The sequence below is a fragment of the Neofelis nebulosa genome, chromosome 5, assembly GCF_028018385.1.
Source record: "Neofelis nebulosa isolate mNeoNeb1 chromosome 5, mNeoNeb1.pri, whole genome shotgun sequence".
NCBI lineage: Eukaryota > Metazoa > Chordata > Mammalia > Carnivora > Felidae > Neofelis > Neofelis nebulosa.
The window spans coordinates 77349135-77377000 of NC_080786.1; the positions used below are offsets into that span (position 1 = coordinate 77349135).

The following is a 27866-nucleotide window of genomic DNA, read 5'->3' on the forward strand; positions in this document are numbered from 1 at the left end:
ACCTTTAGAAATGCTCTTCTTTGCTAAATACTATCTCCTAATTTTATCTCTTGATCATTCGTATGTACCCATTTCCTGCCACCTGTGGATTTGTAAGCATTGGCAGGAGTGCTGACTGTTGGGGTAGTTTGATGTCACTCACAAGAAGCCCTGGACACATAGGACCCAGCACTCACGCCAGGACATTCACTGGTCAGTCCACCACAGCCTATGTGGTACCCGCCAAAGGAGAGGGAAAAGTGGCCGACGGGCTGAACCGAGGGGCACTTACGGAGTGGTGATGCGGGAACGGCCCAAACTGGTGAGCGGGGTACAAGCTGGAGAAGTATCCGGAGTGAGTCTGCAGCATGAAAGAAATAGTCGGTCAGTTAGCGGCTGCCTACAGGGACATTCTCCAAACTCAGGGAGGCAAGATTCCCGCACACAGCACAGGCTCTGCGTACCGTCACCTGGCTCCACCTGGCCCCTGGCAGCTCAGATCTCTGCTCCACTTCTCCCACCGCAGCACTGAATGCCTGGCTGAATGTTTATCACGGTTAAGCTGCACCATGCTTTAGGCCCCTGGGAACTTACCACCACGGGAGTAACTCTTTGGACCTGCCCTCCCTCAGACAGGCAGGCCCAGTGGCTTCTATTTTCTGGGAAGCCACGGACTGTGGATTAAAAGGCACAGAGACAGTAGGACAAAATCTAGAGTTATTCACGGCCAGCAAATGTGCTCCTGGGAAGCCAGGTCTGTGAGCTCCCTCAGAGAGTTTTGAAAGGAATGGAGAGATTGAGAATGGAGGGATTGAAAATGAGGCTGAGAGAGGAGTGATAATGAGTGAATAAATAGCATCATGTGTGAGTGTGAGGGAGGGCCGGGAGGGAACACGAAGACAAATGTGGATAGAAAACAAAAGAGCTATTACAATAACATTTAAAAAGCAGCTGCTTTTGGGACACCTGGGTGGCTCAGTCGGTTAAGCATCTGACTCTTGATCTCAGCTTATGTCATGATCTCACGGTTTGTGCGTTCGAGCCCTACGTCGAGCTCCACGCTGACCGTGCAGAGACTGCTTGAAATTCTCTCTCTCTCCCTCTCTCTGCCCCTCCCCTGCTCTCTCTTTCAAAAATAAATAAACTTATGGGGTGCCTGGGTGGCTCAGTCGGTTAAGTGCCCGACTTCAGCTCAGGTCATGATCTCATGGTTTGTGGGTTCGAGCCCCGTGTCGGGCTCTATGCTGACAGCATGGAGGCTGGAGCCTGCCTCAGATTGTGTCTCCCTCTCTCTCTCTACCCCTCCCCCACTCACACTCTGTCTCTGTCTCAAAAATAAATGTTAAAAAAATTTTAAAAATAAAAAAATAAAAATAAATGAACTTAAAAAAAAAGTAGCTGCTTTTTGTTGAATATCTAATATACAAGGCACTGTGGTAGGTAATTTATTCACAAACTCTTCATCCTCATAACAGGCCTGCAAGACAGAAGTAGGTCTGATATCATACATTCGTACAGACAGGACACTGACAGAATCCACAGTCTAGTTAACTGCACTTTGCATAAGGCCACATAAATGCTGGCACACCTGTTACAGGAAAGGAGGTGAATGGCTCAGAGCACCACGGGGTCAATGTCTGTGGACCCGCCCTGCAAGATGACCTCCTAGGCTTCTTACAGGGGTCTAGTGTTTGTTGGAGGGCCCTTGAACAAATCCCGTTGTGTTCTCAGTCTCCCAGATCTCCAGATGGACTTTGAGTTCCATATCACAACTTCATCTTATAACACTAGGGACCAAATGAAAGGGTTTCCCTTTCTGAGCTTGGAGAGTGGACTTCTGGCCTCGGGAAAGAGGAGACATGGACACTGCAGGAGGGGCTTCCCCCACTGTGGGCCTAGGTGATCACAGGGCTGTGCTTAGGAACTATTGTGTAGACGCAAGCCTTTGCTCTCAGGTTTTGGAAGGAAGCTGTAGTGACACCTCACACCCACAAGAGGGTGCTATGAGACCAGCATTGCCTTGGCACTTTCCACTTCTGACTGGAAGCTGAGTGAAGAGGGCTTACCTGGTCCTGCTTCTTCCTTGAAGGGCATTCAGCTCCAGACCCTTCCTGGAGGTCCCTGTCCTGAGCCATGGAGGGTGAAGGGAGAATTTCTGTGGCTTTCTGCTCAAAGCTCTACCTTGGGGAAAGGATGCTTCCCCTTGCTCCCCCTCCATTTCCTCTTGCAGGACATCCTTTCTTTCAGGCCTCAGAGCAGCAATAATTCTTTTGAATTGTGACTTGCCTTTTCCTCCACAAACTCACATGAGACCAAGAATAGACCAGCCACAGTGTGACTCCTATTCTGGGTTTGAATACTCCCAACATAAACACTGTATCAAATTTAGACCTACCACTTGGGTTAGGAGAGAGAATTAGCTATAAAAGTATTAAAAGGACTAATTCCCCACTCCTCCTTGTGTTCACGAGCTACTACAGTGGGAAAACTTGTGGGGAAAGAACCCCAAATTTGGCAGTCAGGAGCTCATTTCTAGCAGAGGTGCTGGCTTTATGTTACGTAAGTTGGTTTTCGGAATCAGAATACTCATATAAGACCTGAGTCTGAATCATCAGCTCCATACAAGCTGGAATAATTTATTCAACTCTTCTGAGCCTCATCCACAAATGGGTTAAAATATCATGTCTAGATCTAGAAAATAAAATATCTAGATCTTTTAGAAATTAGATCTTCTAATATGTTGTGAGCGTTCCTTCAATCGTTCATTCATTTATGAAAAAGATATCTGAGCACCTATCATATACAAAGCACTGTTCTAGGTGCTGGGGACACAGCTATTAAGACAGAAAAGGTCCCTGCTACCATGGGACTTACGTCCTATTGGGGAGACAGACAAGTATTGTGAAAGAAACGAACAGGACGACGTGAGGAAGCAAAGCTGTGGAGATTAGGGTTGAGATGCCAAATATAGCTGGAGCGGCCCAGGAAGACTCTCTGAGGAGGTGACCTCTGAGTTGGGCTCCATGGAGGAGAAGGAACTGCACACAAGGCACTGGGGAAGGAAACATTGTAAGCAAGATTCTTAGAGGTGCTGAGCTAGGACAGGGGTGGGCCTTTGGAAAAACAGAAAAGGGGCCGGTAAGGTAAAAGCTGCAAACGATGGGGGGCAGGCAGTCTGAGATCACACAGGGCTTGTGGGCCTTGGTCTGAACTTGGATCTGACCCTATGAAGTACCATGGATGCCCCTGAAGGACGTTACGTGGCACTGAGTGGGGTCACAGGAGTGGAAGGATCTATCATTGGGTACTGTAGACTGAATTGTTAGTGTTAAAAGAGTACTTATTTATAATAAAATGTATGCTTAAAGCACGCAATTTCCCAACCTTCTATGGATGGAGTCTACAATCTCAACTGGAGGAAGGTTTTCAAAACACGCTTCATCACAACCGTCAGAGAAATCACCCGCTGATGACTTGAATAAATGTTCTCTTTACTGGGAAAACAGGTTGCAGCCATCTGATGAACCAAGAGCCCAAGGAGGGGGAGGTCGGCAAGGAAGCCCACCCAACCCAACACGGCAGTCGGTCTCACTGTCCCAGTTTGAGAGTCCCTAGTTATTTTACAAAGGAGAAGCTCTTTTATTTATTATTTTTAATTACTATTTTTTTAGACGCCTCCTTCCCCATGTATTGCTCCCACAGACCCTCCATCTGAAGGTTTAGAAGCCACCAGGAACCACATGAGCTGTTTTTGGTCTTAGGGTGAATCCCAAGATAAGAATTCCAATGCCAGAGAGATGAGGGGGTGGTGAAAAAGCTCCTCTATCTTTAAGAATTTAAGAAGCATTATGACACTAGGGAGTGGGGGAGGGGTGTTACAGTAAAGGTGACCCTGCCAAGTGTGTCCCCACCCCCTGCCAACAGAGGCTGCAAGGTGGGTGGTCATTATTATCCACTGGTTTGTGTTATATTCTCAGTTTGAGGGAAACTGGTGTCTGCTCTTCCTTTATGCTTCACTCTGCTGGGGGGCGGGGGTAGTTAGAGGAGTATATATCAAATGCATTAGTAAAAATTAAAAAAGCAATTATAAACAGTTGGACCTGCTTTTCCTGGAAGAACTACAGAGTCTTTAGTCCCAAGCTGCTATGTATGACCATAATCATGATGTATGATTTAGGTGACAAACTGAAGCATGAAGAAATCACAGGGTGGGAAGAGTGAGGGGTGGGAAGAGTGAGGGCTGGGAAATGAGCAGTGGACAGAGCAAGTGTCAGGCGTACAAATTTCAAATACTGAAACAGCTGTACTGTGAAGAAAGACTGATGCCACATTGCAAAGATGGTGGATGCTCTCCCTAGGAACCAGGAATGTGGGCATGGGCCTGGGGGGATGGAGTGGACTCAGCCAGAGGGGTCAGTGTCATGGGCAGAGCCTCTCCAAGATTCAGAAGGTACACCATTCTACGCCAGCTTGTCAAAGGGCCTCTCCACAATGGCTGCTTATCCACCTCTGTGTGTTCTCAAGGGACAACCTCAGGAGCTGAGGAAAACTAGAAACTGTTAAGTTAGCAAGAGGCAAAGCCAAGACTTGAGCACAGATCTGTATCTGACTCTGCAGCCCAAGATCTCAACTACTACCCCCAATGCTGCCCCACCTGGAACATTCTGAATTCACTGGTTCAGGTGGGGCCCATGGCATGTTATGAAAAAACTCCCCTAAGGATTCCAATATGCCTTCTGTTGAGTTTAAGTATACGAATGGACAATTAAAATTATTAGATGTGTATTAAGAATCAGGAGCATGGAAGAAGGGAGCAAAGCCGAGCAAGGCAAACAAATGACCCAAGTGAATTCATTCAGAAAACAGAACTTTTTAAAAAAATTTGATTTTACTTCATTCATCTGTAAGTATACTGCTATGAGAAAAGATCAATGAGAGACCTAGATTGATTTGGAAAGGAAAAACTCCACAAAGGCTGTATAAATAGCAGAAAAGACACTCCTAAAAAGTCCATCAGTGCATCAGAAGATTAACCCATGCAAAACAAAAAGAAGGAACTGTATATGAGAATGGAGAAGAAGAGCTACAATCCATAAAGTGGGAATTTCAGAAGGACAAAATGAAGTGGGGGGAGGGAGGGAGGGAGAAGTAATACTAACATGAAGTACAGAAGCAAAAGATTTTCCTGAAGCAAAGAAAAACCTGAATCTTCAGATCAAAGGGCAGAGACTCACATTTCTGAACTCAAGTGTAAAGGCAAATGCTAAAAAAAGGCAAAAACAAAACCAAACAAACCAAAAAAACTCTTACAGACAGAAGGGAAAAAAAAGCAATCTACGAAATAAATCAGGCTGGTAGCACATTTATCTGAAAAAAAAAAATACTAAAAGTAATGTTTTCAGAGTGGTAGAGGAACTATTACTCTAGAAATTCTAGACACCCAGTTGAACTTTCATTCATGTGAAGGGAAAAGAAAAGAAGGGCATTTTCAGATCTAGAAAGGTTTAGAATTTATATTACATAAGTGCAATTGCTGAAAAAAGTTGTATAAGGAAGCATTCCTGACAAACAAACAAAAAAGCCCCCAAATAACTCAAAAATGAGAGGATATGGAGCACAAGAAACCAACTGCAGTGGACAAAGTAACCAGTTACAGTTTAGTTAATTCTAAACCACAGGTTATGAGACTGTGTATTCATTAGGAAAAGAAGCTGAACAGTTTGGAATAAAATTCCAGATTATTTCTAGAGTGCTATGACCAAAATACATGAAATAAAACTTATTAGAATAAAGAATCTGACAAAACCATAATCATGGTGGGAGAAGAGCAAACTCCTCCCATAATAAGTCATACAGATAAAAATAATCAGATAGAGGATATGAGCCACCAATCAGAAGCTTGCTTTTATAGCTATAAACACAACTTCGAGCCCATCAGAGAAGGTGCATCCTTCCAAATGCCCACGAATTAAAATACTGACCATGCATGAGTAAGGTCACAAAAATCAGAAACGCTGCCATAACACTGTCTGAATACCAAGTACAGAAAAGAACTGCAAGATAAGAAAAAAGAACCCATCAACTACTTAGAAATTAAAAACAAACAAACAAACAAACAAAGCCCTGGCAAATGTGGTTAAGGAAAAAAAGAAAACACAAATATATGATGCTAGGAATTACAAAAGAGTAATACACAAGTTGGGAGACTTAAAAGGCAATAGTCCACTTTGTACAATGTTATGCCAACACATGTGAAAGCTAGATGAAACAAATACTTTTATGGACAAATAAAAACCAATAAAACCAAGTCAATAATTTATAATCAACTGAAAAGTTTATAAATGATTTGTCTCCAAAAGGTGGTAGGCCCAGATGTTTTATGGATAAAATCTTCAAGGAACAGAAAAGTTACATATTCTTTAATTTTCCCAAGCATATTAAAAGTTGGTCATCTCTCCAATTCATTCTTTTAGGGAAAAAAATAATCCTGCTGTTAAAGCTGTCGAAGAGAGTATACAACTACAGTAATTATAGCATAGACAAAGACATGAATGGAGCAGAGTCCAGGAAGACAACTAAATGGGAATTTAGTGTATGAGACACCTGGAATTTCAAACTAAGTGATTAAATGGTACATTATTCAAGAAGTGATTTGGGGAAAACTGGCTATCCATTTGGAAAAAAAAAAAAAAAAAAGATCTTTTTGTCAAAGTTTAAGTCAAGATAAATTCCCTATGAATTACAGATACAAATAACAATCCTCAAAATCCAACAATTAAAAATTATTATAAGAAAACATGGGAGAATACCTTTACAGTGTTGGATGGGACATGTTTTCTTTAGCATGACACCAAAGGCCAAAATACAAAACGTCACTGATTTAACTACCTTACTTCTTAAAATTTCTACATGAATTCTGGTGAAGAGAAATCTGTGAGAATTTAAATTGCATATACCTTTTGATGCAATAATTCTAGTCTTAGATAATTTACTTTTGGATAATACTCACACATTGTGCAAAGACTTATGAAAAGGAATATTCATTTTGACCCTACGTGTAGTAGAGAAAACCTGGAAACAATTCAAATGTCTAAAAATAGTGTGCTGGTTAGAAAAATTATAGTAAATTCATACAATGGTATACTATGTAGACATTAAAGAGAATTAGGTTTAATTGTGAAAAGATGCCCATAATAAGTGAAACAAAAACAAAACCCTTGTAATTCTGTGTGTATGACATGATTCCACTTATAGTTTTGAATAATATGATTGTATATATGCTTAGAAAACATTTTTGAAAAATGGAAACATAAAGGTGCTATACTTTGGGGGAGTGGTTATTGGGTAAAATTTGGGTAAGAGAAGGCAGGCCAAGGGACATGTTTACAATTTACTTCATACAACAGTTTGTCCAAAATATATTTAAAATTATTATGGCACAAGACACGACAAATAAAGCAAAGAGAAATAACAAGCTGGTGAAAAATACTTACAGTATGACAAGTGGATAATGGCCTTAATATGTAATTAGCTGTTACAAATCAGTAACAAAAAGATGGAAAATAAAGATGATGACAATAGCACTAATTTTACACAGAAATAATTATGTGCAGGTTTTAACTTATGCAAAAACCCTTACAACAACACCATGATATATTCAATTACCACCCCCATCTTATAGACAGGGACACTGAGATGCAAAGAGGTTAAGGCATTTGTCTGAGGTTAAAAACAGCAAGTGATAGTAGACAGATTAAAATGCAAGTGGTCTGGCTCCAGAACCTATACTGCCTTTCAAAAGACTGATGGGCGAAGGATATAGAAAGACAATTCATTAGAGGGGAAAAAATGGCCAGTAAAAACTGTTGAGCCTCATAATAACAAAAGAAATGTATGAAGTATCAGACTGCAAGGGATAATCACATGGGTTATGAAAGTATGGGAGAAAAAATCTGTATCACACATTGGTGGGAGGGAAAAGTAGTATACATCCTCCATGTATTGAAATTTATGTATTATGTATCAACATTTACGTATTTTATAATTATATATCATGTAGAAAATTTATATATTCTTTGGCTCAGCAATTCTATTTCAAGGAATTTATTCTGAGGAAATAACTGGATAAAAGAGCCAACGTACAAGGATTTCCACAGCAGAGTGAATGCCTTGAATATATATATTTTAGGTACATGTAGCATGTATTTAACATTTAGAAATTATATGTACACACACTCATATGTGCAAACACTGGTTATTTCTACATTGAGAAAAAACTTGCACTTTCTACATTTCTGTATTATTTCTTTTTTATTTTAAATTTATTTTAACATTTATTTATTTTTGAGAGACAGAGAGAGAGCATGAGCAGGAGAGGGGCAGAGAGGGGGAGACACAGAATCCAAAGCAGGCTCCAGGCTCTGAGCTGTCAGCACAGAGCCCGACACAGGGCTCGAACTCACAAACCGCGAGATCATGACCTGAGCCGAAGTCGGACGCTTAACCGACTGAGCCACCCAGGCACCCCTGTATTATTTGCTTCTTAAATGCTATGTACATATTACTTTTATAACCAGAGAATAGTAAGTTTTCATACATACACATATGCTTTCAAAATTGAAGAGGTTAGAGACCAACCTTGGCATGTGTAAGCTCCATGTATAGAGGTACAGAGACTTCCTGACCTTTGGATCCCAAGAGCAAAAGTACTGGTGTTTTGTGATACATAAAAGGAAAGAAATACCCAAGGTTTCTGAAAATCTGAAAGCCTACATGACAAGAAAATAATAGAAGTATTTAAAACATGCCTATCGCTCCCACCCCACTCTGTCCTCAGGATGCCTGGGCCCATCAACCTGCAATGCACACACTAAAGGTGTGGCTTTGGGGACCTGTCCTAGGTCCTGCACAGGTAGGCAGTGATGGCCACCTCCATTCCCTGGCTCTGCACTTCAACAGCCGCCCCAGGAAAGGAGAGTCACAGAGAGTTGGGGCAACTATGTGCTGTGGTTAGAATTGAATCTTGATCTATGTGATCAAGATCAGAACCACATGGCTTTTAGCTTCATAAAGAAAGTAAAATCTATTTGATGAAGAACAGGAACTATGTATTTTATTTAGTAAAATGGTTATTGTACTGTTTTAGTGAAAATCTCAGATGAAAAGGAGCTTTCCAACTGGCAAACCTTATTTTCAAGTTTAGAAAATATCCTGCTATCACATGAGAGCTTCTCCCCTGGTTTTATTTCAAGGGTCTGTGAACTCTTTCTGTAAAGGGCCAAATATATATTTTAGGCTCTGCAGGGCACAAGGTTTCTAACTGCATCTACTCAACTCCACCATCATAGCAAAAAAACCAAATAGACAATATATAAACAAAGGGTCATGACTATATTCCAATAAAATTTTATTTACAAGGGTGCCTGGGTGGCTCAGTGGGTTGAGTGTCCAACTTTGGTTCAGCTCACAGTCTCACGGTTCATGAGTTCAAGACCTGCACTGGGCTCACTGCTGTCAGTGCAGAGCCCGCTTTGGATCCTCTGTCCCCCCTTCTCTCTGCCCCTACCCTGCTCATGTGTGTGCTCTCTCTCTCTCTCAAAAGTAAATAAAACATTAAAAAAATTTTTTTTATTTACAAAAATAAGTGGTGGGGGAGTCTGGCCCTTGTGCCAAATCTCAGAGTAAGGGTTTGCTTACCCCCTCAGATTACCAATTTTAGAAGTGGCCTGTTTTAACATACCTTTCCCCCACTGTTTATCTCAAGTTCTGAGGTTATCTTCTGTAGGCAGTAGACACAGCCTTTCTCCTAAGAAAAGGAGATGTGTCTCAACACCACTGAAATGTCCCAAGCTTGGTCATTGTTAAATCTCACAGCAAAGACTTGGGGACAGGCACCTGTCATCACTGTTCTAAGTCCCTGGAGCAGACACATGATTGTCACAGCTGCCACAATCCTTCTTGTCACATCCCAGATCCCACTTATCCCGGCTCTCATCTCCACACACATGGCTCAATACTGGGCCCCATCCTTTAGTTTAAGAGAAAATGGATATAACTCCAAAGAAATGGTATGAAGATTTAGAAATGGCTCAGAAGATCTGTACATAAACAAGACTGCAGAATGTGTACATTCTTGTGACTAAAAATGTGGGTGCCAGTTCATGTCTGTATATTCTTGGCAGAAGAGCACAGTGGTTTCAGTCTCTCTACAAATAATCCAAAGAGCTACTAGGAATGCTCACACTGCAATGCCTACACTAGAGACCACCTCTCAAAAGAAGAGTGGCCAAGGTAGCGTTCATCAACCTAATTCTTCCCACTACAAAGTATGAACGTTGGAGGAAAGAAAGTTTGCTTAAAAAATAAGCAATACGTATACAGAAGAATTAGGAGTGAAAAAAAAAAAGCTGTCAAGTATCCTGAACCCCAATTTGATAATGTATTGATCTATAATGCTTGTAAATGGAAGCAACAATTAGAAAACTTGTGAACATTCACATTTCTTCTTTTGTTGTTAATTAGGGCTCAGTAAATACTTATTGAGAACCTACTAAATGCCAGGCATTGTGCTGTTTAGAAACAAATATTGTGTATTATTTTCTTTTTAAAAATGTCTATTAATAAAATATGATGCATTTGAGTTGTAGACACAGGCGAGAAATATATGTAATATATATATGTGTGTATATATATATATGTACATATATATATATTCAAGAGTCATCCAGGTACCCTATTATTTTAATAAATGAACAATACTCATGATTCTTATTTGAATTAAGAAATTCAAATTTCCTTTTTTATAATAGGCTTCTAGTTAGTGAATTTGCTAGCACTGTAGTTTCTTTCCTAGGTATGACATATACTATGTTTCAGAGCACGTATTTAGAGGATTTTTAATAATATTTATCTGTCCATTAGGAAGAAGTCCTAAGAAATGTTGGATTTATCCTACAATCACTTATGAGCACAGCCTCCAAATTAAAGCTTTAGCTCTGATTCAACATAGCAGAGTAACGCTGCTGCCTGGGGGTGCCCAGAACATGAGCAAACCTCTGGGTGCTGAGCTACTTACAGCGAAAGGGTGGTAAGGGGGAGCGGGGGGAGCTCCTCGGGGCCCTGTTGGTGGAGGCAGCACGGACAGTCCTGTTGAAAAGATGCCAAGTGCGCTGAGGTTCAACCCCGGGATCAGATTGGCTTGTTGCTGGGAACAGAAATGGAGAAAAAGATGAGGGGAGGAGACCAGAGAGGCCCAGCTTGCCTGAGTCAACCTCCATCTTTTGTCCGGTCTCCTAATCAGCTCTGCCCTGGCCTCACGGACCCCCTTGCTGCTGGGGTGGGCTCTCCAAACCTCAAGCTGACCTTCAAAGCTTCTCTGAGAGTGTCTACACATCTTAACACAGCCAACAACGCTCCTCTGGGGGACCCAGGCCACCATATCTTCTCTCCTGCTAACCACTCATCCCCACCATGCCCAGTCCCACTCCTCTCTCCCCTCTGGGCCTCTGCACACATTATCCATCATGCAGGGAAACTGCTTCTCTTCCTCCTGACCTAAGTCCTACTTGCCATGTGGGTTTCACCTGAGCTTAGGTGTCTCCTCACTCCAAAGGTCTCCACTCCAGTGACCTTTCTGTGTGCCCCCACCAACATTCCTGTGTTTCCTTCAAATAATATTTGAAATCTCATCACATGGTATTTGACTTGCCTGTATAGTTGCCCCTTCCCTTTTAGATCATAACTTCCTCATGGACAGAGACTATATTCCTCAGTGTTGTGTGCTCAGTGCCTGGTACATAGTAAGTACTCAATAAATACTTGTGGAATGAATATGTTTAAAAAATATTGGGTTAATATGTTTTTCCAACTCTATCCAGAGAAAGATCAGATCTTTCACTAGGATACCATAACACACGTAAACTCCATTCTCAGGTTCAGGATGGTTCACAACTTTGAATTTTTCACCATTTAGTTGCGAGTGTTGTGATTATCTCACTTGCTTACTTATTTCACATTTCAGCATGGGGATGCTCACCTAGGCAGGGGATGGGTATTAACTGCACAGGGATGCAGTCATCTGGGCTGTGTCCACCCTGCCCCTACCTTCATCTCCCTGAACACTAAGCAGTTCTCTAACATTTTCTGTTTTCTTATCTGTGACTAGGGTCACCCATTAACTTGCCTTCTTTTAGGATGTTTGGAATAGGAGAGATGGGTTCTTTAACCTTTACCCCATTTGATATATAAGATCCAGTAATTCTGTTAATCATCTGTCAACGCGTGACTTTGGTACAGATATGAATGAATCTAAACGATATGCTAAGTGGAGATACTTAGAGCACCCAGACCCTTTTGTAGCTTTTCTGGATGACATCATATGATGTCAAGAGTCCAAAAGAAGACAGTGATGCCATCTGAGGATATTTCCACAGACAAATACACACAAACGGGGAGAAGGTGACAATGTGATCTTGTACTCATCATGTCCCATATGTGATGTGGGCTGCTAAAGGGGTGCTGGGGCAAGGAGGGGATAGTGTTCTGACCTGAGCAGGAGGGTCCTTAGAAAGAGGTGCACTGATGGCACTGGCTTTAGCCTACGTAACTCTTTGTCAACATTTACTCCTCTATGAAACATCACCAGGTCTGGGATTTGCTTCCAGGTCATTCAGGGAGGCTGGGAAAGCACATGGAGGCTTAGGTGAAACAAAGCAGGCCATGAGTTGATAACCGCTGAAGATGGACTATAGGCATATAACGACTTATTGCAGTGTCCTTTCCTCTTTTATGTCAGAACATCATTATAATAAAAAACAATGAAACAAATGACTCCTCTGAGTTGGGCCTGGGCTTTGCTGACAGACGAGATTTTTAAGATTTCTGAAGGTCAGACTGGTGTCTCCCCATTGTAAAGTGAGAATCAGTTAGCAGTAACAGGAAGGACAAGCCCAAATCCAGACGTCTGCCGGAACAATCAGGGACAGCCAAGGTGATTGACATTTCCCGGGTGATCCAGAAGTGCACATCAGTAAGACAGGGATGAAAATCAGAGTTTACTTTTGAAGCATTTTTAAATTTAAAAAGTAACAGGACAACATGACAGAAAGTTTGTAAAGTAGAAAAAAATCCCACTTTCCTAATATACCAGCTGTTTTTATTTTTGTAGGTAGCCTTCCATTTTGCTCCATACTATTTTACATAACTGTAACCCTAGTTAAATACACTTCTATCTGCTCTTTTCTTAATGAATATCGTAAGCAATTCGTCATTTTATAATCCTCAAAGTTAAGATTTTAATAGCTTCACACTATTTTGTCCAGTGCATTTATCATAATTTACTAGTTGGTTTCCTGCTTGTTTTAATGCTCTTGCCCCAGGAAGGCAGGAATAACTCTGCAGATCTATTCTAAGGCACTTCCTCACCAGCTGAATGACAACTATTCTTAGAGAGGCTTGTGTCCTGCCTGAAAACACATGTGAAAACCAGTAGAGAAGAAAGCATTGGCACTTACATTAACAGCCAGCATATCATTTTCAAAGGCCTCACGGAGCTTCTTCATAATCTCTACCTCTGCATTGGCACAGGCCTCGACTGTGCCCTTCACAGTGATGGTTCTTTCAGGGTTGTATATGCTCAAATCCTGCAAGCTGGCCACCGGGAAAAAAGAGAGATTTCCTTTTTTCAAAAGGAAAAATAAAATCCCAGAAGGATCACAAACAAGTCTTGGTGGAGGACGTGGGGAGAAAACTGGATTCCCTCACCACACACTGTCGTTATCAAATACTTGCCATCTGATCTCGCGTCTTAGAGGTGACTTAGCTCATATCCATAGTAGAAAATGTCTGACTGTAACTATTTATGTATTTGTTTTGATGGTGTTAGATATATTTACATCGTTTATAATTATGTTCCCATTTTAAGGAAAAGTAGATGAAGGAGTTGGGCATATCAAAATGCTCAAGTTTTCCATTTTGGGCACAATTAATCTGAATGGGTGGCTTACGATGAGATTGTTATCTTGGTCCCTGTCTCATGTTCAATTTTCTTCAAATTTCTGCCTTCTTTTCCAATAAGTCTTCCAACTAAGCCATTGTGGGCCAAGATCTTCAGAGGAATCTCTTCGGCTCTAAAAGAGACAAACAACAATTTAACACTTATGGTGGGCACATTGGTCGTCTCCTAATAGCTATTAAACCACTTTTGTTCCCTTTACAAATGGGAGCCATTTTGTTTAGGTATCAAATGGTGATCCCAGAGTACATGAGTTCTGATTAACATAAGCCAAATCATAATAATATATTCCCTTGTTGAGACTGATTGGAAGTGGGTGCCATGAGGCAAATCTAGACAAGGAAGTAAGAGGAGAAGTCTGTTACAGGACTTTAGGAAGGTTTCCTTGCTCTTAAAAAACACAAGGAAGAACACCAGCCAGATGGCAGAGTAGGAAGCCACAGGTTCTCCTAACCCCACAGAGACATCAAGTTAACAACAGAGAGACTAGAACACCTCTGTGAGAATTCTAGAGATCAGCTGAGAAGCTATAGCACCTTGGCCACTGTAAAGCCAAGAAAGGATTCTAGCAAAAGGAGTAGGAAAATTTACAGCGTTTGGTGTGCCTGTACATGCTCCTTCCTCTATGCAGCATAGCTAGGAGCAAATGGGAGGAAATATCCCTTATCAGGAATCCTCCCATGGGATGGAAACCAAAGACTTGACCATATATTCAACATATGTCTTATCTAGGAGCCACCAAGGGGTCGGTTTCTGTCTTGCTGACTTGGAGCACTTAGGTGACTGGTGCTAGAGTTTTGGAAGGCACTGAAAACAGAAGTGAGCAGTATGTTAGAGCTGCAGTTCTACAGTCAGAAACCAGGGGAAGAAAGAGATGAGAAAAGGTTTGAGAATCCCTAAGACCATAAGCAGGGCTGGTAAGTGAAGGTCTTCCCCTGAATGAAACCAGTACACAAAGACTGAGAGATGGTTGTTTTTTCAAATGTTCAAATTCCAGCAAAATATTAAAGGACATACAAAGAAACAGGGAAACATGGCCTAATCAAAGGATCAAAATTTAACTCCAGAAAACAACCCTAAAGAAATGCAGATCTATGAGCTACCTGACAAAGAATTTATATAACTGTCAGAAAGATACCCAATGAGAACACAGAGAGACAACTAAACAAAATCAGGAAAACTATGCATGAAAACATTAGAATATCAACAAAGATAAAAACTATAAAAACAAATAATGGAACTAAAAAATATAATAACCAAATCAAAAAAACTCATTAAAGAGGTTCAACAAGCAGACTTGACAGGCAGAAGAAAGACTGATCAAACTTGAAGACTGGTCATTTGAAATCAGGAAGTTAAAGGAGGAAAAAGAAAAAAGAATGAAAAAAGCCCCCAAAAAGCACAAAGAAAGGCTAAGGGACTTATGGGCCATGCTAACGGATACTCATGTGAATCCCAGAAGGAGGAAAGAAGGCAGAGAGCTCATTTGAAGATGGCAGAAAACTTTCCAAATCTCAGGAAAGAAATGTACACAAAGATTCAAGAAGCTCAAAGAACTCTAACTGGGACAAAACCCAAGAGAACCACACTGAGACATATTATAATTCAAGTGTCCAAAGTCAAAGAGAGAATCCTGAAAGCAGCAAGAGAAAAGTGATTAGTCACATACAAGGGAGTTTCCATAAGATTATTAGCAGTTTTCTCAACAGGAACTTTGCAAGACAGAAGGGAGTGGGATGATATATTCAAAATGCTTAAAGAAAAACACATCAACCAGGAATACTGTAACTGGCAAAAGTGTCCTTTGAAAATGAAGGAGAAATAAGACTTTCCCAGATAAACAAAAGCTAAGGGAGTTCATTATTGTTACACTTGCTCTATAAGAAATGCTAAAAGGAGTCCTTTAATGGAAAAAAAGGACAGTAGACAGCAGCACAAAGCCATATGAAAATATCAGGTTCTCTAGTAAAAGTAAACACACAAATAGAATATAACCTGTACTATAAGAATTCTGATGCATAGAATTTAAATAACATTTCAAAAAAGATAAATCTATTAGTGGGTATAAAATACATAAAGAGTAATATGTGACATCAATAACAAAGTGGAGGGATAGAGCTGTAAAAGAGCAGAGTTTTTGAATATTATTAAAGTTAAGTTGCTATCAGTTTAAAATAGAATGCTATAACTTTAAGATGTTTTATGTAATTGCAATGGTAACCACATAGAAAATGTCTATAGGATATACACATAAAAGGAAATGAGAAGGGACTCAAAGTATAACTAAAAACACCCAAAAAGCAAAGAACAAAGAAAAAAACACACAAAAGAAAGCAGTAAGAGAGAAAATGAGGGACAGTAAAGCTATGAGACTTACAGACAACAAAATGGCAATAGTAAGTCTTTCTGATGAGTAATTACTTTAAATGTAAAATAATTAAACTTCCCAATCTAAAGACATGGATTGGCTGAATGGATTAAAAAAAAAAAAAAAAAACACAAAGAAACAGAATGAAAGGTTTCAAATCAACAACTTCAAGGAATTAGGAAGAGAATAAACTAAACCCAAAGCTAATTTAAGGATGGAAATGATAAAGATTAGAGCAAAGATAAGCAAAAGAGAGAGAGAAAAAAGGAAAAACTGAGAACTGTTCTGAAAAGATCAACAAAACTGACAAACATTATCTAGATTAACTAAGAAAAGAAAGAACACTCAAATATCTAAAATCAGAAACGAAAGACAGTGTAACTCATGTCATAGAAATAAAAATCATTACAAGAGAATATTATTTATAGTTGTACATCAACAAAATAGATAACCTAGAAGAAATGGATGTTCCCAGAAACACAAACCCTACTAAAACTGAACCTTGAATAGAAAATCTGAACAGATCAATAATGAGTAAGGAGACTGAATCGTAATTAAAAACCTCCCAACAGGGGCATCTGGGTGGCTCAGTCAGTTAGGCCTCTGACTTCAGCTTGGGTCATGATCTTGTGCTTTGGGGGGTTTGGAGCCCCACATCAGGCTCTGTGATGACAGCTCCAGAGCCTGGAGCCTGCTTCAGATTCTGTGTCTCCCTCTCTCTGCCCCTCCCCAGCTTGTGCTCTGTCTCTCTCTCAAAAAAACAAACATTAAAGAAATGGAAAAAAAAAAAAAAAAGAATTAACACCAATCCTTCTCCAACTCTTCCAAAAAACTGAAGAAGAGGGAACATTTCCAAAATGATTCTATGAGGCCAGCTTTACTCTAATACCAAAGCTAGACAAAGACATTTCAAGGAAAGAAAACTACAGGCCAATATCCCTGATGTATCCTTTGATACAAAAGTCCTTAACAAAATACAAGTAAACAGAATCCAAAAGCATTACACCATAAAAGGATGATACATTATGACCAAGTAGGACATATTTCTGGAATGCAGGGTGGGTTCAATATATAAAAATCAATGTAATACACCACATTAATACAATGAAGGTCAAAAACCACATGATCATCTCACTTGACATAGAAAAAGCATTTGACAAAAAATTAACACCCTTTCATGATAAAAACACTTAACAATCTAGGAATGGAAGGAAACTACCTTAACAAAGGCCATTTGTGAAAAGCCCACAGTGAATATCATATTCAATGCTGAAAGACTGCAAGCTTTCCTCTAAGATCAGGAATCAGAGAAGGATACTCACTTTCACCACTTGTATTCAACTTAGTATTGGAAGTGCTAGCTAGAGCAATTAGGTAAGAAAAAGAAATAAAAATTGAAATTGATTCAATTCCAAATTGAAAATCTAAAGACTCTGTTTGCAGATAATATAATCTTATATAAAGAGAACTCTGAATTTCCAACAAAACAAAACAAAACAAAACAAAAACTGTTAGAATAAACTCATTCAGCAAAGTTGCAGGATATAAAATCAACATACAAAAATCAGTTGTGTTTCTATACACTAACAATGAACAACCTGAAAAGAAAACTAAGAAAATAATTTCATTTACAATAGTATCATAAAGAATAAAATACTTAGGAATAAACCTAACCAGGGAGGTAATATATTTATACACTGAAAACTATATAACACTGGTGAAAGTAAGTAAAGAAGACAAAAATAAATGTAAAGACATCCTATGTTCGTGAATTGGAAGATTTAATATTGTTTAAATGTCCACACTACCCAAAGTGATCTACAGTTTCAGTGCAATCCCTTACCAAAATCCCAATGGAATTTTTTGCAGAAATATTCATTTGGAATTGCAAGGGACCCTGAACAGTCAGAACAAAGTTGGAGAACTCACACTTCCTGATTTCAAAACATATTACAAGGCTACAGTAATTAAAAGAGCATGGTAGTGGCATCAACATAGACAAATAGGGGTAACTGCATGACTCAGTCAGTTGAGTATCCAACTCTTGATTTCGGCTTGGGTCATGATTCCAGGGTCGTGCGATCGAGTCCCGTGTTGGGCTCTGCACTGAGTGTGGAGCCTGTTTGAGATTCTCTCTTTCTCTCCCTCTGCCCCTCTTCCTTGCTCATGTGCTTTCTCTCTCTCTACAATTAAATAAGACAGACAAAGAAATCAATGGAACAGAACTCAGAACCCAGAAATAAACCCTTGCATATATGATCAAATGATCTTTGATAAGGGTGCCAAGATAACACAGTGGGGAAAAGGACAAATGGTGCTGGGAAAGCAGGATATCCACATGAAAAAGAATGAAGCTACACCTTTATCTTACTCCATACACAAAAATTAACTCAAAATGGAATAAATGTAAATGTAAAACTATAATATTCCTAGAAGATACACAGGAGAAAGCTTCATGACATTAGACTTCGCAACAATTTCTTAGACATGAGACCACAAAAGCACAGACAACAAACATCAAAATAGAAAAATCCAACATCAAATTTAAAAACTTTTGTGCATCAAAGGACACAATCAACAGAGTGAAAAGGCAACCTAGGGAAAAGAAGTAGATATCTGCAAATCACATATCTGATAAGGGATTAAATCCAGAATATATTAAGAACTCCTACAACTCAACAACAAAAGAATCAAATGACCCATTTTGTTTATTTTTATAAAATTTTAAAGTGCATTTATTTATTTTGAGAGAGAATGAGATAGCATATGTTGGGGGGGGGGGCAAGGGGGAGACAGAATCCCAAGCAGGCTCTGAACTTCAGCAAGAAGCCCTATGTAGGGCTCAAACTCACGAAACTGTTAGATCACAACCTGACCAAAACCAAGAGTTGGATGCTTAACTGACTGAGCCACCCAGGCAACCCCCTCAAATGACCGATTTTAAAAATGGGCAAAAGACTTGAACAGACATTCTCCAAAAATGTATACAAATGGCCAATTAAGCATATGAAAAAATGCTCAATCTCACCAATCATCAGAGAAATGCAAGTAAAAACCAAAGAGATACTGTGAACACAAAATATTATTTCACACCCATTCTTTTGGCTACCATCCAAATAACAGAAAATAACAAGTGCTGGTAAGGATATGGAGAAATTGAATCCCTTGTGCATTACTGGTATTATAAAATGATGTAATTGCTATGGAAAACAGTATGGAGGTTCCTCCAAAAATTAAAAATAGAACTACCATATGATCTAGCAATCTCACTTCTCAATTCAAAAGAATTGAAGGTAGGATTTTAAAGAGATATTTGCACATTCATGTTCATAACAGCACTATTCCCAATAGCCAGAAGGTGAAGGCAACCCAAAGTCTATCCATGGATGAATAAATAAAATGTGATGTATGCATACAATGGAATATTATTCAGCCTTAAAAAGGAAGAAAATCCTTTCGCATGCTACAACATGGATGAATCTTGAAGACATTGTGCTAAGTGAAATAAGCCAGTCACAAAAAGACAAATACTGCATGATTCCAGTTATATGTGGTCTCTAAAGTAGTCAAATTCATAGAAACAGAAAGTAAAATGGTAGTTACCAGAGGCTAGAGGGAGAGGGAAAAGGGGAGTTGTTCAATGGGTACAATTTCAGTTTTGCAAGATGAAACAGTTCTGGAGATCTGTTTCACAATAATGTGAATATATAAAACATTACTGAACTGTACACTTACAAATGGTTAAGTGAAATAAATCAGAGAAAAACAAATACTGCATAATCTCATTTACATGTGGAATCTAAAACAAAACACAAGCTCATACGTACACAGAACAGATTAGTGGTTGCCAGAGGTAGGGGATGAGGGGTGGGCAAAATGAGTGAAGGGAGTCAAAAGTTACAAACTTCCAGTTATAAAATAAATAAGTCATGGGATATAATGTACAGCATGGTGATTATAGATAATACTGTATTGAATATTTCAAAGTTCCTAAGGGAGCAAATCTTAAAAGTTATCATCACAAGAAAAAAATTGTAAAATTATAATTATGTATGATGACACAGGTTAACTAGACTTATTGTGGTGATCATTTCACAATATATACAAATACTCAATAATTATGTTGGATAACTGAAATATAGTGTTATCTATCAATTATACCCCAATTAAAAAATGGTTAAAATGATAAATTTTATGTGTTTTTGAACCAAAAAAATGTTCAAAACAGAAGGAACAAGGATGCCCTCTCTTTCAACTTTTGACTATTTTTTTTGTGGGGACACAAGGTCTGAAATTACTATACCCGTCCTGTCATCACCACGGGAGCATCAGATACCTCTGAGGAAGATAAAGTAGAAAGAAAGGTTGTGGGTCTCTGAGTCCATGATTCAACTGACCCTGGAGCCACCCATCTTTGGACTTCTCATTATGTTACAGAACAATATTGTTTCTTAATTTCAAAGTCACTTGTTATGTTTTTTTTGCTAGTTAGGACCAAAGGCATGTACCAGATGCATTGCTACTATGAACAGTAAAAAAGAAACTCCACCAGAATGTATTCAGAGGGCAGGATTTTTGTTGGCTTTGTTAACTGGCGCACAGAACAGTGCCGGCACATAGTAGATGCTCAACAAACACTTGATAAATGAATAAAAAGAAAATTTAGGATCCCTCTTCTACATCCTGTACCTTCTGCTCATCCCTCTCAGGGCTCAGCTTAAATGTCCTTACCCAGGGAGGTCTTCTCTGAAGCCCGCAAAATCTCTTCCTGTTCTCTGAAAACCCTGATTAGGTCTCAACTACAGGCAACCACCTTCTACTCTCACACTTCTTGTGGCTGTACTTAATTACCTATAACTATCCATTTAGCAAATGGACTCTCCCACTGGACTGTAAGCTCCATGAAAGCAAGAACTGGGTCTTGCTTATGGTTACAGCCTCATCTCCGGGCACAGGGCTTACCACACTGTGGCACTCAAAAACATTAATTTCAAAGATGTTCCAACTCTATGTCGGCTCTACACAAAAACTTAAAAATCTAATTTATAACTCAGTCTTTTTGATTAATTAGAATATTCTAAGTTGCTTGTACAGAGGTTGAGGGACCAAAAAGGGTGCTATTTTTAAAAGTTTTCAATACCCTGGTTGAGGGAGGGGCTTATTCAAAGTAAGCCATGGTATCTGGGGGGTTTCGAAAGCCCCAGAGTAAATAATTCATAAGTAATAATTCCTATGTTAGAGTCCCTTATGAAATCCGAGAAGAGATTTGCAATGTTTTCCTTTTAAGGACTACTTCCATCTTCTTGGTTTTAAAACCCTCTTATTTGAGATTACTGTATTTGCTAAATTAATTTTATATTTGATTCATCCCTCACTGCTTCTCTGTCAAACTACCCATAAATGGATTTTTGCCAAAATGACAGAACTTTTTTCGTTATGCTGTCTATTCCGTTATCATTAATTCGTTTGCAATACAAAGTCAACAGGTTTAGTAAGAACCATACCTGCCATTCAGATTGGTATGACACTCAGAAATCCTAAGAAGTATTTTGTAAAAAACAGAAAAGGAAGGAAGTAGATGGAAGAAGAGTAGTTACTTGGATACCAGTTTCTATTACTTAAGGAAAATTTACACGAGTGCAACATGGTGGTAAAAACGTTTTCTGGAACAGTAACTGATGGGTTTTGATGACAAGGTATATTCCATACATACCTGCACGGTCCAGTATGACAGCCATTAGCCATGAATGTGACTATTTAATTTGAATGAATTAAAATAAGTATTCAGCTTTTCCATTGCACTAGCCACATTTCAAACACTCAGTAGCAACATGCAGCTACGGCTATCACATTGAACAGTGCAAATATACAGCATTTCTGTCACTGCACAACATTAGCACGCATCTATATGTTTCTACAAACAGATGTTAGTAATGGGTGATGGAAGCTTCAGGTCACCGAAAGAAACATGTAAGTGGAGAAACAGCCATATTATAAACATAAAACATCTATTTCCTACTGTATCCTTCTTGGGAACAAATTTCTTTCTTTTTTTTTAACGTTTTTATTTATTTTTGAGACAGAGACAGAGACAGAGAGAGAGAGAGAGAGAGCATGAACAGGGGAGGGTCAGAGAAAGAGGGAGACACAGAATCTGAAACAGGCTCCAGGCTCTGAGCTGTCAGCACAGAGCCCGACGCGGGGCTCGAACCCACGGGCCGCGAGATCATGACCTGAGCCAAAGTCGGACACTTAACCAACTGAGCCACCCAGGCGCCCCGGGAACAAATTTCTTAAAAATAATCTGTCCTCTGGTCCCTTTACTAAATAACAGAATTACAGCTTTTAAAAAATTTCTTGTCTTAAAAGGCTGAGAACTTACTCTTATTCTCTGTTAAGTGATCTGGGCATTACATGCAAACTTACAATTTGGTCTCATCAGCCTCTTTCTGCATGATTTCAAGAATCATGCGGCAGGCTTCAGAGGTCCCCTCTGGGGTGGCATGGATGGTCACGGGCTTCTCTGCAGCCCCAGAGTTCTCCTTTCTATGGATGTCTACCCTGTAGGGAAAGAATCAGAAGCCATAATACAATGTCATCTGGGACAGGATCCTAGTCTTGAGAAAGCGTCGCACGGGCCAACGTACAGCAAAAGGACAGAGACCATGAAGTGTCATTAGCACGTTTGCAACCAATGCCATTCTTCAATAAGGTGGCAAGCAGTGCAGGAGGTCTTGTGCCAAACTTGAATACTTTGCAGTTTCAATTAGAAGGGAGTATTCCTTGCAGGAGTGCTGTGGGACAAAGGCACTGAGCCCAGTTGGTAATGAAGCCAGTTTGGTAAATGAAGTATTTTGTGTAGTCTTTCAAATGATCATAGAAGCAAAGGGTAAAGGGAGTAGGGTAACGCTGCATGCTGGCATGATGCCAGTCTCTGCACTGATTGTAGCTTTTAAAAGCCACATGTTAATCCAAATCCAAACACCAAATTCAAGCAAGCTTTGTATATTTGAGTGTGGATTAAAAACAGAGGCATGCCCTCTCTCTGCCTAAGTTTTTGGTTTCTTTGCCCCTGGCAGCCTGCCTTCTTCCAGGCTCTTAAAACTAATGGCTCAAAAGCTTGATGACTTTATCAGACTCCGTGGGGTTGTTGTGGCCCTACTTGTTTTTGTTGACTCTGAAAATCACATAATTGATCATATCCCTTCTTATTTTGGCTATTAGAAAGCCCAGATCCAAGTCTTTGACCTACGTGTAAAAAAAATGGGCACATACTTTGAGAACTAACGTGTTACACTTCTACTTAAACTTTTTGCACTTTTAAAGCCACTTTAAGAAATTTTTGGAACAAAAAGACATACAACTAAAAATTACTTTTGCAGTGAAGCAAACTTGCAGGGGAAGAAAGGGCTGAATTTAAAATAAATGGAACAGCAGACAGTACTTCTTTCTACTAGGTCATCATTTCACTGCTATGATCATGAACTTGAGACTCATACCTGTAAGTGTCCATTAGTTGGCAGTAACTCAGACACTTTGAAGAAAACAGTGTTTTTTCTCTTTCGGGTTACAAGATACTCAATGAATGACATGAATAAAGTGCACTAGGCCGTGTAAGGAACTCATGTTCGCCAGTAACTTGGTGTTTTGCAATTTAAATGCTTTCATAGCAATTATTTCATTCAATCTGCCTGGCTGTCCTAATTCTAACAATAATCCTGGCTTACAGAACAAGACATTAATGCTCGGAGAAGTTAATTTTTTCCCCAAGATTATACATTTAGTGGTAAATCTTGAACAGGGGTCTTTGCATCCTGTACTTTGTTACATCAGGCTGTGTTCTTAAGAATATACAAAAACCAACAAACCACTACAACTCCTACTACCAGTTCCATCTCCTTAGATGACTAAACAGAGGCTAATATACTTCATTTCTCACTCAATACAGCAGACTCGCTTACTCCTTTTCTGTAGCTATTTATGGGATCACCTAAGTGATCTCAAAGAATGACTACCATCCAGGGCTCCAACTCAAGAGAGGATGTAAGAACTAAGGTAACTGCTTTCTGGGATCCCACAGAGTTCAGCCCCATACCTCTGCTGTTTTAGAAAGTGATATATTCACAAGCACTAGTAAGCTTATGAGAATAATTCTCTGCCGCTTTAAGAACCTTTAGTAATTCAGGGTATGACCTTTAGGCTATTGGCATGAAAGCACGTGAAGTCCCCAGCTTTGTTAGTCTGTTAGTAGTTCTGAGAAGCCACCATCCCATTTAGCACAGCCCCCCTGCTGAGCAAGCGATAGCCACCTAGGATGATTGGGGCCCACCAGCACTCAGGGGGCCTGTCAGAAGGAAGCAAAGGAAGCCCCGGAGGCACGTACCGGGACTGGGTCTGCTTAGTGATGTTCTTTATGGTCAAGCCCTCCTTTCCGATGATGGCACCAACAAACTGGGTGGGGACCAGGATCCGCAGCGGGAAATCAATCTGTCTGGCCTGAGAAGAGCCCCCAGGGGCGTGGCCTTGCTCCCGGGAAGAGTGGTCCCCACGCTGGGCTCGCTGTGGGGGCGAAGGGGAGCTCACCTCTTCATCCGGGATGTAGGAAATCTTGAAGGAGTAGTTCTCAAACTGATGCCCGCTTAGCTTCTCGATGGCTCTGAAACGCAGCAGCAGCAAGTGAGCCTTGTTAGACCCTGACGTCAAAGAAGACCCTCAGGCCAGTGGACGGGGTCAATCAGTCTGCTTTCCTAGTTGCCTACGTGAGCAGCACTACCCCTTGAGGAGAGCCTGGTGAGCAAGGCAGGTGCCTGCTTTGCTCCCTCAGAGCTGATGGTTAACAGTTAAATTATCACAAAATATAGGCCTGGTCAGACTTGATACACAACTATGCATTCTGCTTTTTTTCCACTGCCTGAGGCTGTATCCTCCTCATCAAAAACTCTTTGTAAATACTAGTATAAAATTATGACTCACTTTTTTTCTCAGCTTGATCATAATACATATTTATCATTGAAAATTCAGAAATGGTTAAGTACAGATTAGAAAAAAATCCTAGTCCATCCTGTATCTTTATTTTCTTAAATATAATTATCATTTATAAACATGGATTAATATTACATATACTATTTTCTAATCTTTAAAAGAGTTAACACTCTAAACATTTTCCAAGTCACTAAATGTCCTGCAATTTAATTTTTACTGGCTGTTTAACACTATTGATTTATCATAGTTTTTGCAACTCATTCCCTATCGTTAGATATATATCTATATCCAATCTTTTATTATGTCATAATAAAAATTTTTATTTATCTATTATTAAGTGTCGTGGGCATTTTTGCAACTACAGCTGCACACAGGACAAATTCCTAGTGGAATTGCTGGGTCAGAAAGAATGCAGAATTCCAATATTATTAAGTACCCCTCAGTGTGCTTCTGTAAAGGTTTCAACACTTACTATCCCATAGCAGTTAAGACAGCATTTGTTTCTTGAGTCTTCAAAACTGGAGTATTATTTAAAATTATTTATCAATTTGATAGGGAATAAATGATATCCCACTATTGAATTTTTAAAATTATATAGGAAGTAGAACATTTTTTTCATAAGCTTTCTGGCAATATGTGAAAACAACAATGCTATTCTACTATATTAATGTTTAGTGTTTGTGAATTTATTACAAAGCAGCACCTTTGAATTCAATAAAAGCAACAAAGTAATATCACCTATGGGAGGTCCTACCTAAGTGGCAGCTGGATACAAACTCTAAAGGTGAGTTCCTGGCATATATCTTGCTTATATGTGTGTGGCTAAAGTCAACAGCAAATGATCTATTGCCTTTTTCAATGCAAAATTAACTTTTTAAAGACTAGTGGTATGAGGATGGGTTAAATATGTCTTCATGTGTGCTGAAACCTTGAAAAATAAATAAAACTATAATTCTGGGATGTAGAACCAAGGTTATGCCATATGCATGAAACATGTGTGACCATAACTGTAGTTACAATGACCTGACAGGCATTTCACCTTAAGGACCTCCTACAAAAAGGAACGTGTTTTCTTGTAGTTGTTTTAAAAACTCAATCCCATGCCCATTAATTGCCAACCTCAAAACTAACCATCATTGAAACAAGGTACTCATGCATGGGGACTAGGAAGTAAATGGAGGTTAGGAATGAGAACCCAAGCCAGATGATCTTGGACTAACCACTCCCAGACAATTCCCCCTGTTGCTGATGTCATGGGGATGGGTCCCCTTTTTAATATTACACAGAGGAAAAATTGGTGTTTCATGATCTCTTCACCAAGTGTGGACAGAAATAGGCGTGTGCTTCTTCCTCATAGTGCATGGAGGAAGCTCCAGGTAAAAGCTCTGTGGTCAACAGGGACCAGGGACAGAATGTCACAGAGCTGGTGCCTCTATTCATGACCATGTCCAGACACAGGTCCCACCTCAGTTTTGATGCCAAGGCTCAACATTTTTCACGATAAAGTCTCTGTACAACCAACAAACAGCCATCCCATTATAAATGCCCTAAGCTCCACTGACTTGTCAAAGGCATGCACAGATGCCCTGAGGCTCCTCAGGCAGGTCAAAGGTACGCATCTTTTTGGAATTCAAAGACAACCCTCCAAAAATTTAAAAGGAAAGAAGCCCAAATCCACTTACATTTTTGCTTCTTCTCTTGTTGCATATGTGACGTTGACAACAGCAGTTTCTGTGTCTGTGTTGACTAGGAAAGAAGCAAAAACTATACTGTCATAGAAAAAAAAAGCTGTCACCCTCTGGCTCAATGTAAACAGACTAACTTTAGAGAAGAATGCACAAAAAACTCATCACCCTAACTCCACAATATTTGAATCTCTATCTTTATTCATGTGCATTCATAAATAGTAATCAATTGTATATACATATCTGTAATCAACTGTATATACAGCTCAAAGCTGTATTTTCACTTATAATACCACTGCATGTGCATATGTATATGCTCATTATGTTTGTATTTTCCATTTCTAATGTCTACACAAAATTTTAGTAATTGTGCCATGATTTTTGACAAGCCATTCCTCAATTGTTGACAAATGAGTTATTCCCAATATTTGCTATTCCAAGTCGTGTTGCTAAAAATCAGCTTTACTGCAAATATCATTTGAATTATGTTCTCTTCTGAATTACTCTTTTAGGCTAAATCATGAAGAAAAATAACTGGGTAATGGAACATAATGCTTCTTAATGCATATTTTCAGATTACTTTCCTAAAAGTTTATGTCAATTTATTGTACCACCATCAAGGTAGAAGTCTGTTATGTTTGCATTTATCTTTAAATAACTGGATATACATATAAAATAAGAAAGTATTTTAATTCTTCATTTATTCCTGAAGTAGAATTATTAATATTTTTGTTTCCCTCTGACTGAGCTCCATGACTCTGAGTTAAATTAGTAACTGTATAATAAATAAAGAAAAGTTGCAAGTCATTTGGTTGAAGGAGAGAACACAAACTCTAAGAGT

The 27866-nt window shown here is 39.4% G+C and overlaps 1 protein-coding gene across 4 annotated transcripts in view; it reads right to left on the reverse strand.

Annotated features, from left to right (window-relative positions):
- Positions 1 to 27866, reverse strand: part of IGF2BP2 (insulin like growth factor 2 mRNA binding protein 2) — a 157186-nt gene that overhangs the window by 10729 nt on the left and 118591 nt on the right. For 3 of the 4 annotated variants that reach the window (XM_058730753.1, XM_058730752.1, XM_058730750.1), the window contains exons 5-11: positions 27023 to 27086; positions 24742 to 25014; positions 22785 to 22919; positions 13983 to 14105; positions 13491 to 13626; positions 11054 to 11182; positions 272 to 340 (exon numbers count right to left, since the gene is read on the reverse strand). In XM_058730753.1, the coding sequence (XP_058586736.1) occupies positions 272 to 340; positions 11054 to 11182; positions 13491 to 13626; positions 13983 to 14105; positions 22785 to 22919; positions 24742 to 25014; positions 27023 to 27086 (929 nt within the window). The remainder of the gene's footprint in view (positions 1 to 271; positions 341 to 11053; positions 11183 to 13490; positions 13627 to 13982; positions 14106 to 22784; positions 22920 to 24741; positions 25015 to 27022; positions 27087 to 27866) is intronic. The other variant, XM_058730751.1, reaches the window with a different exon arrangement.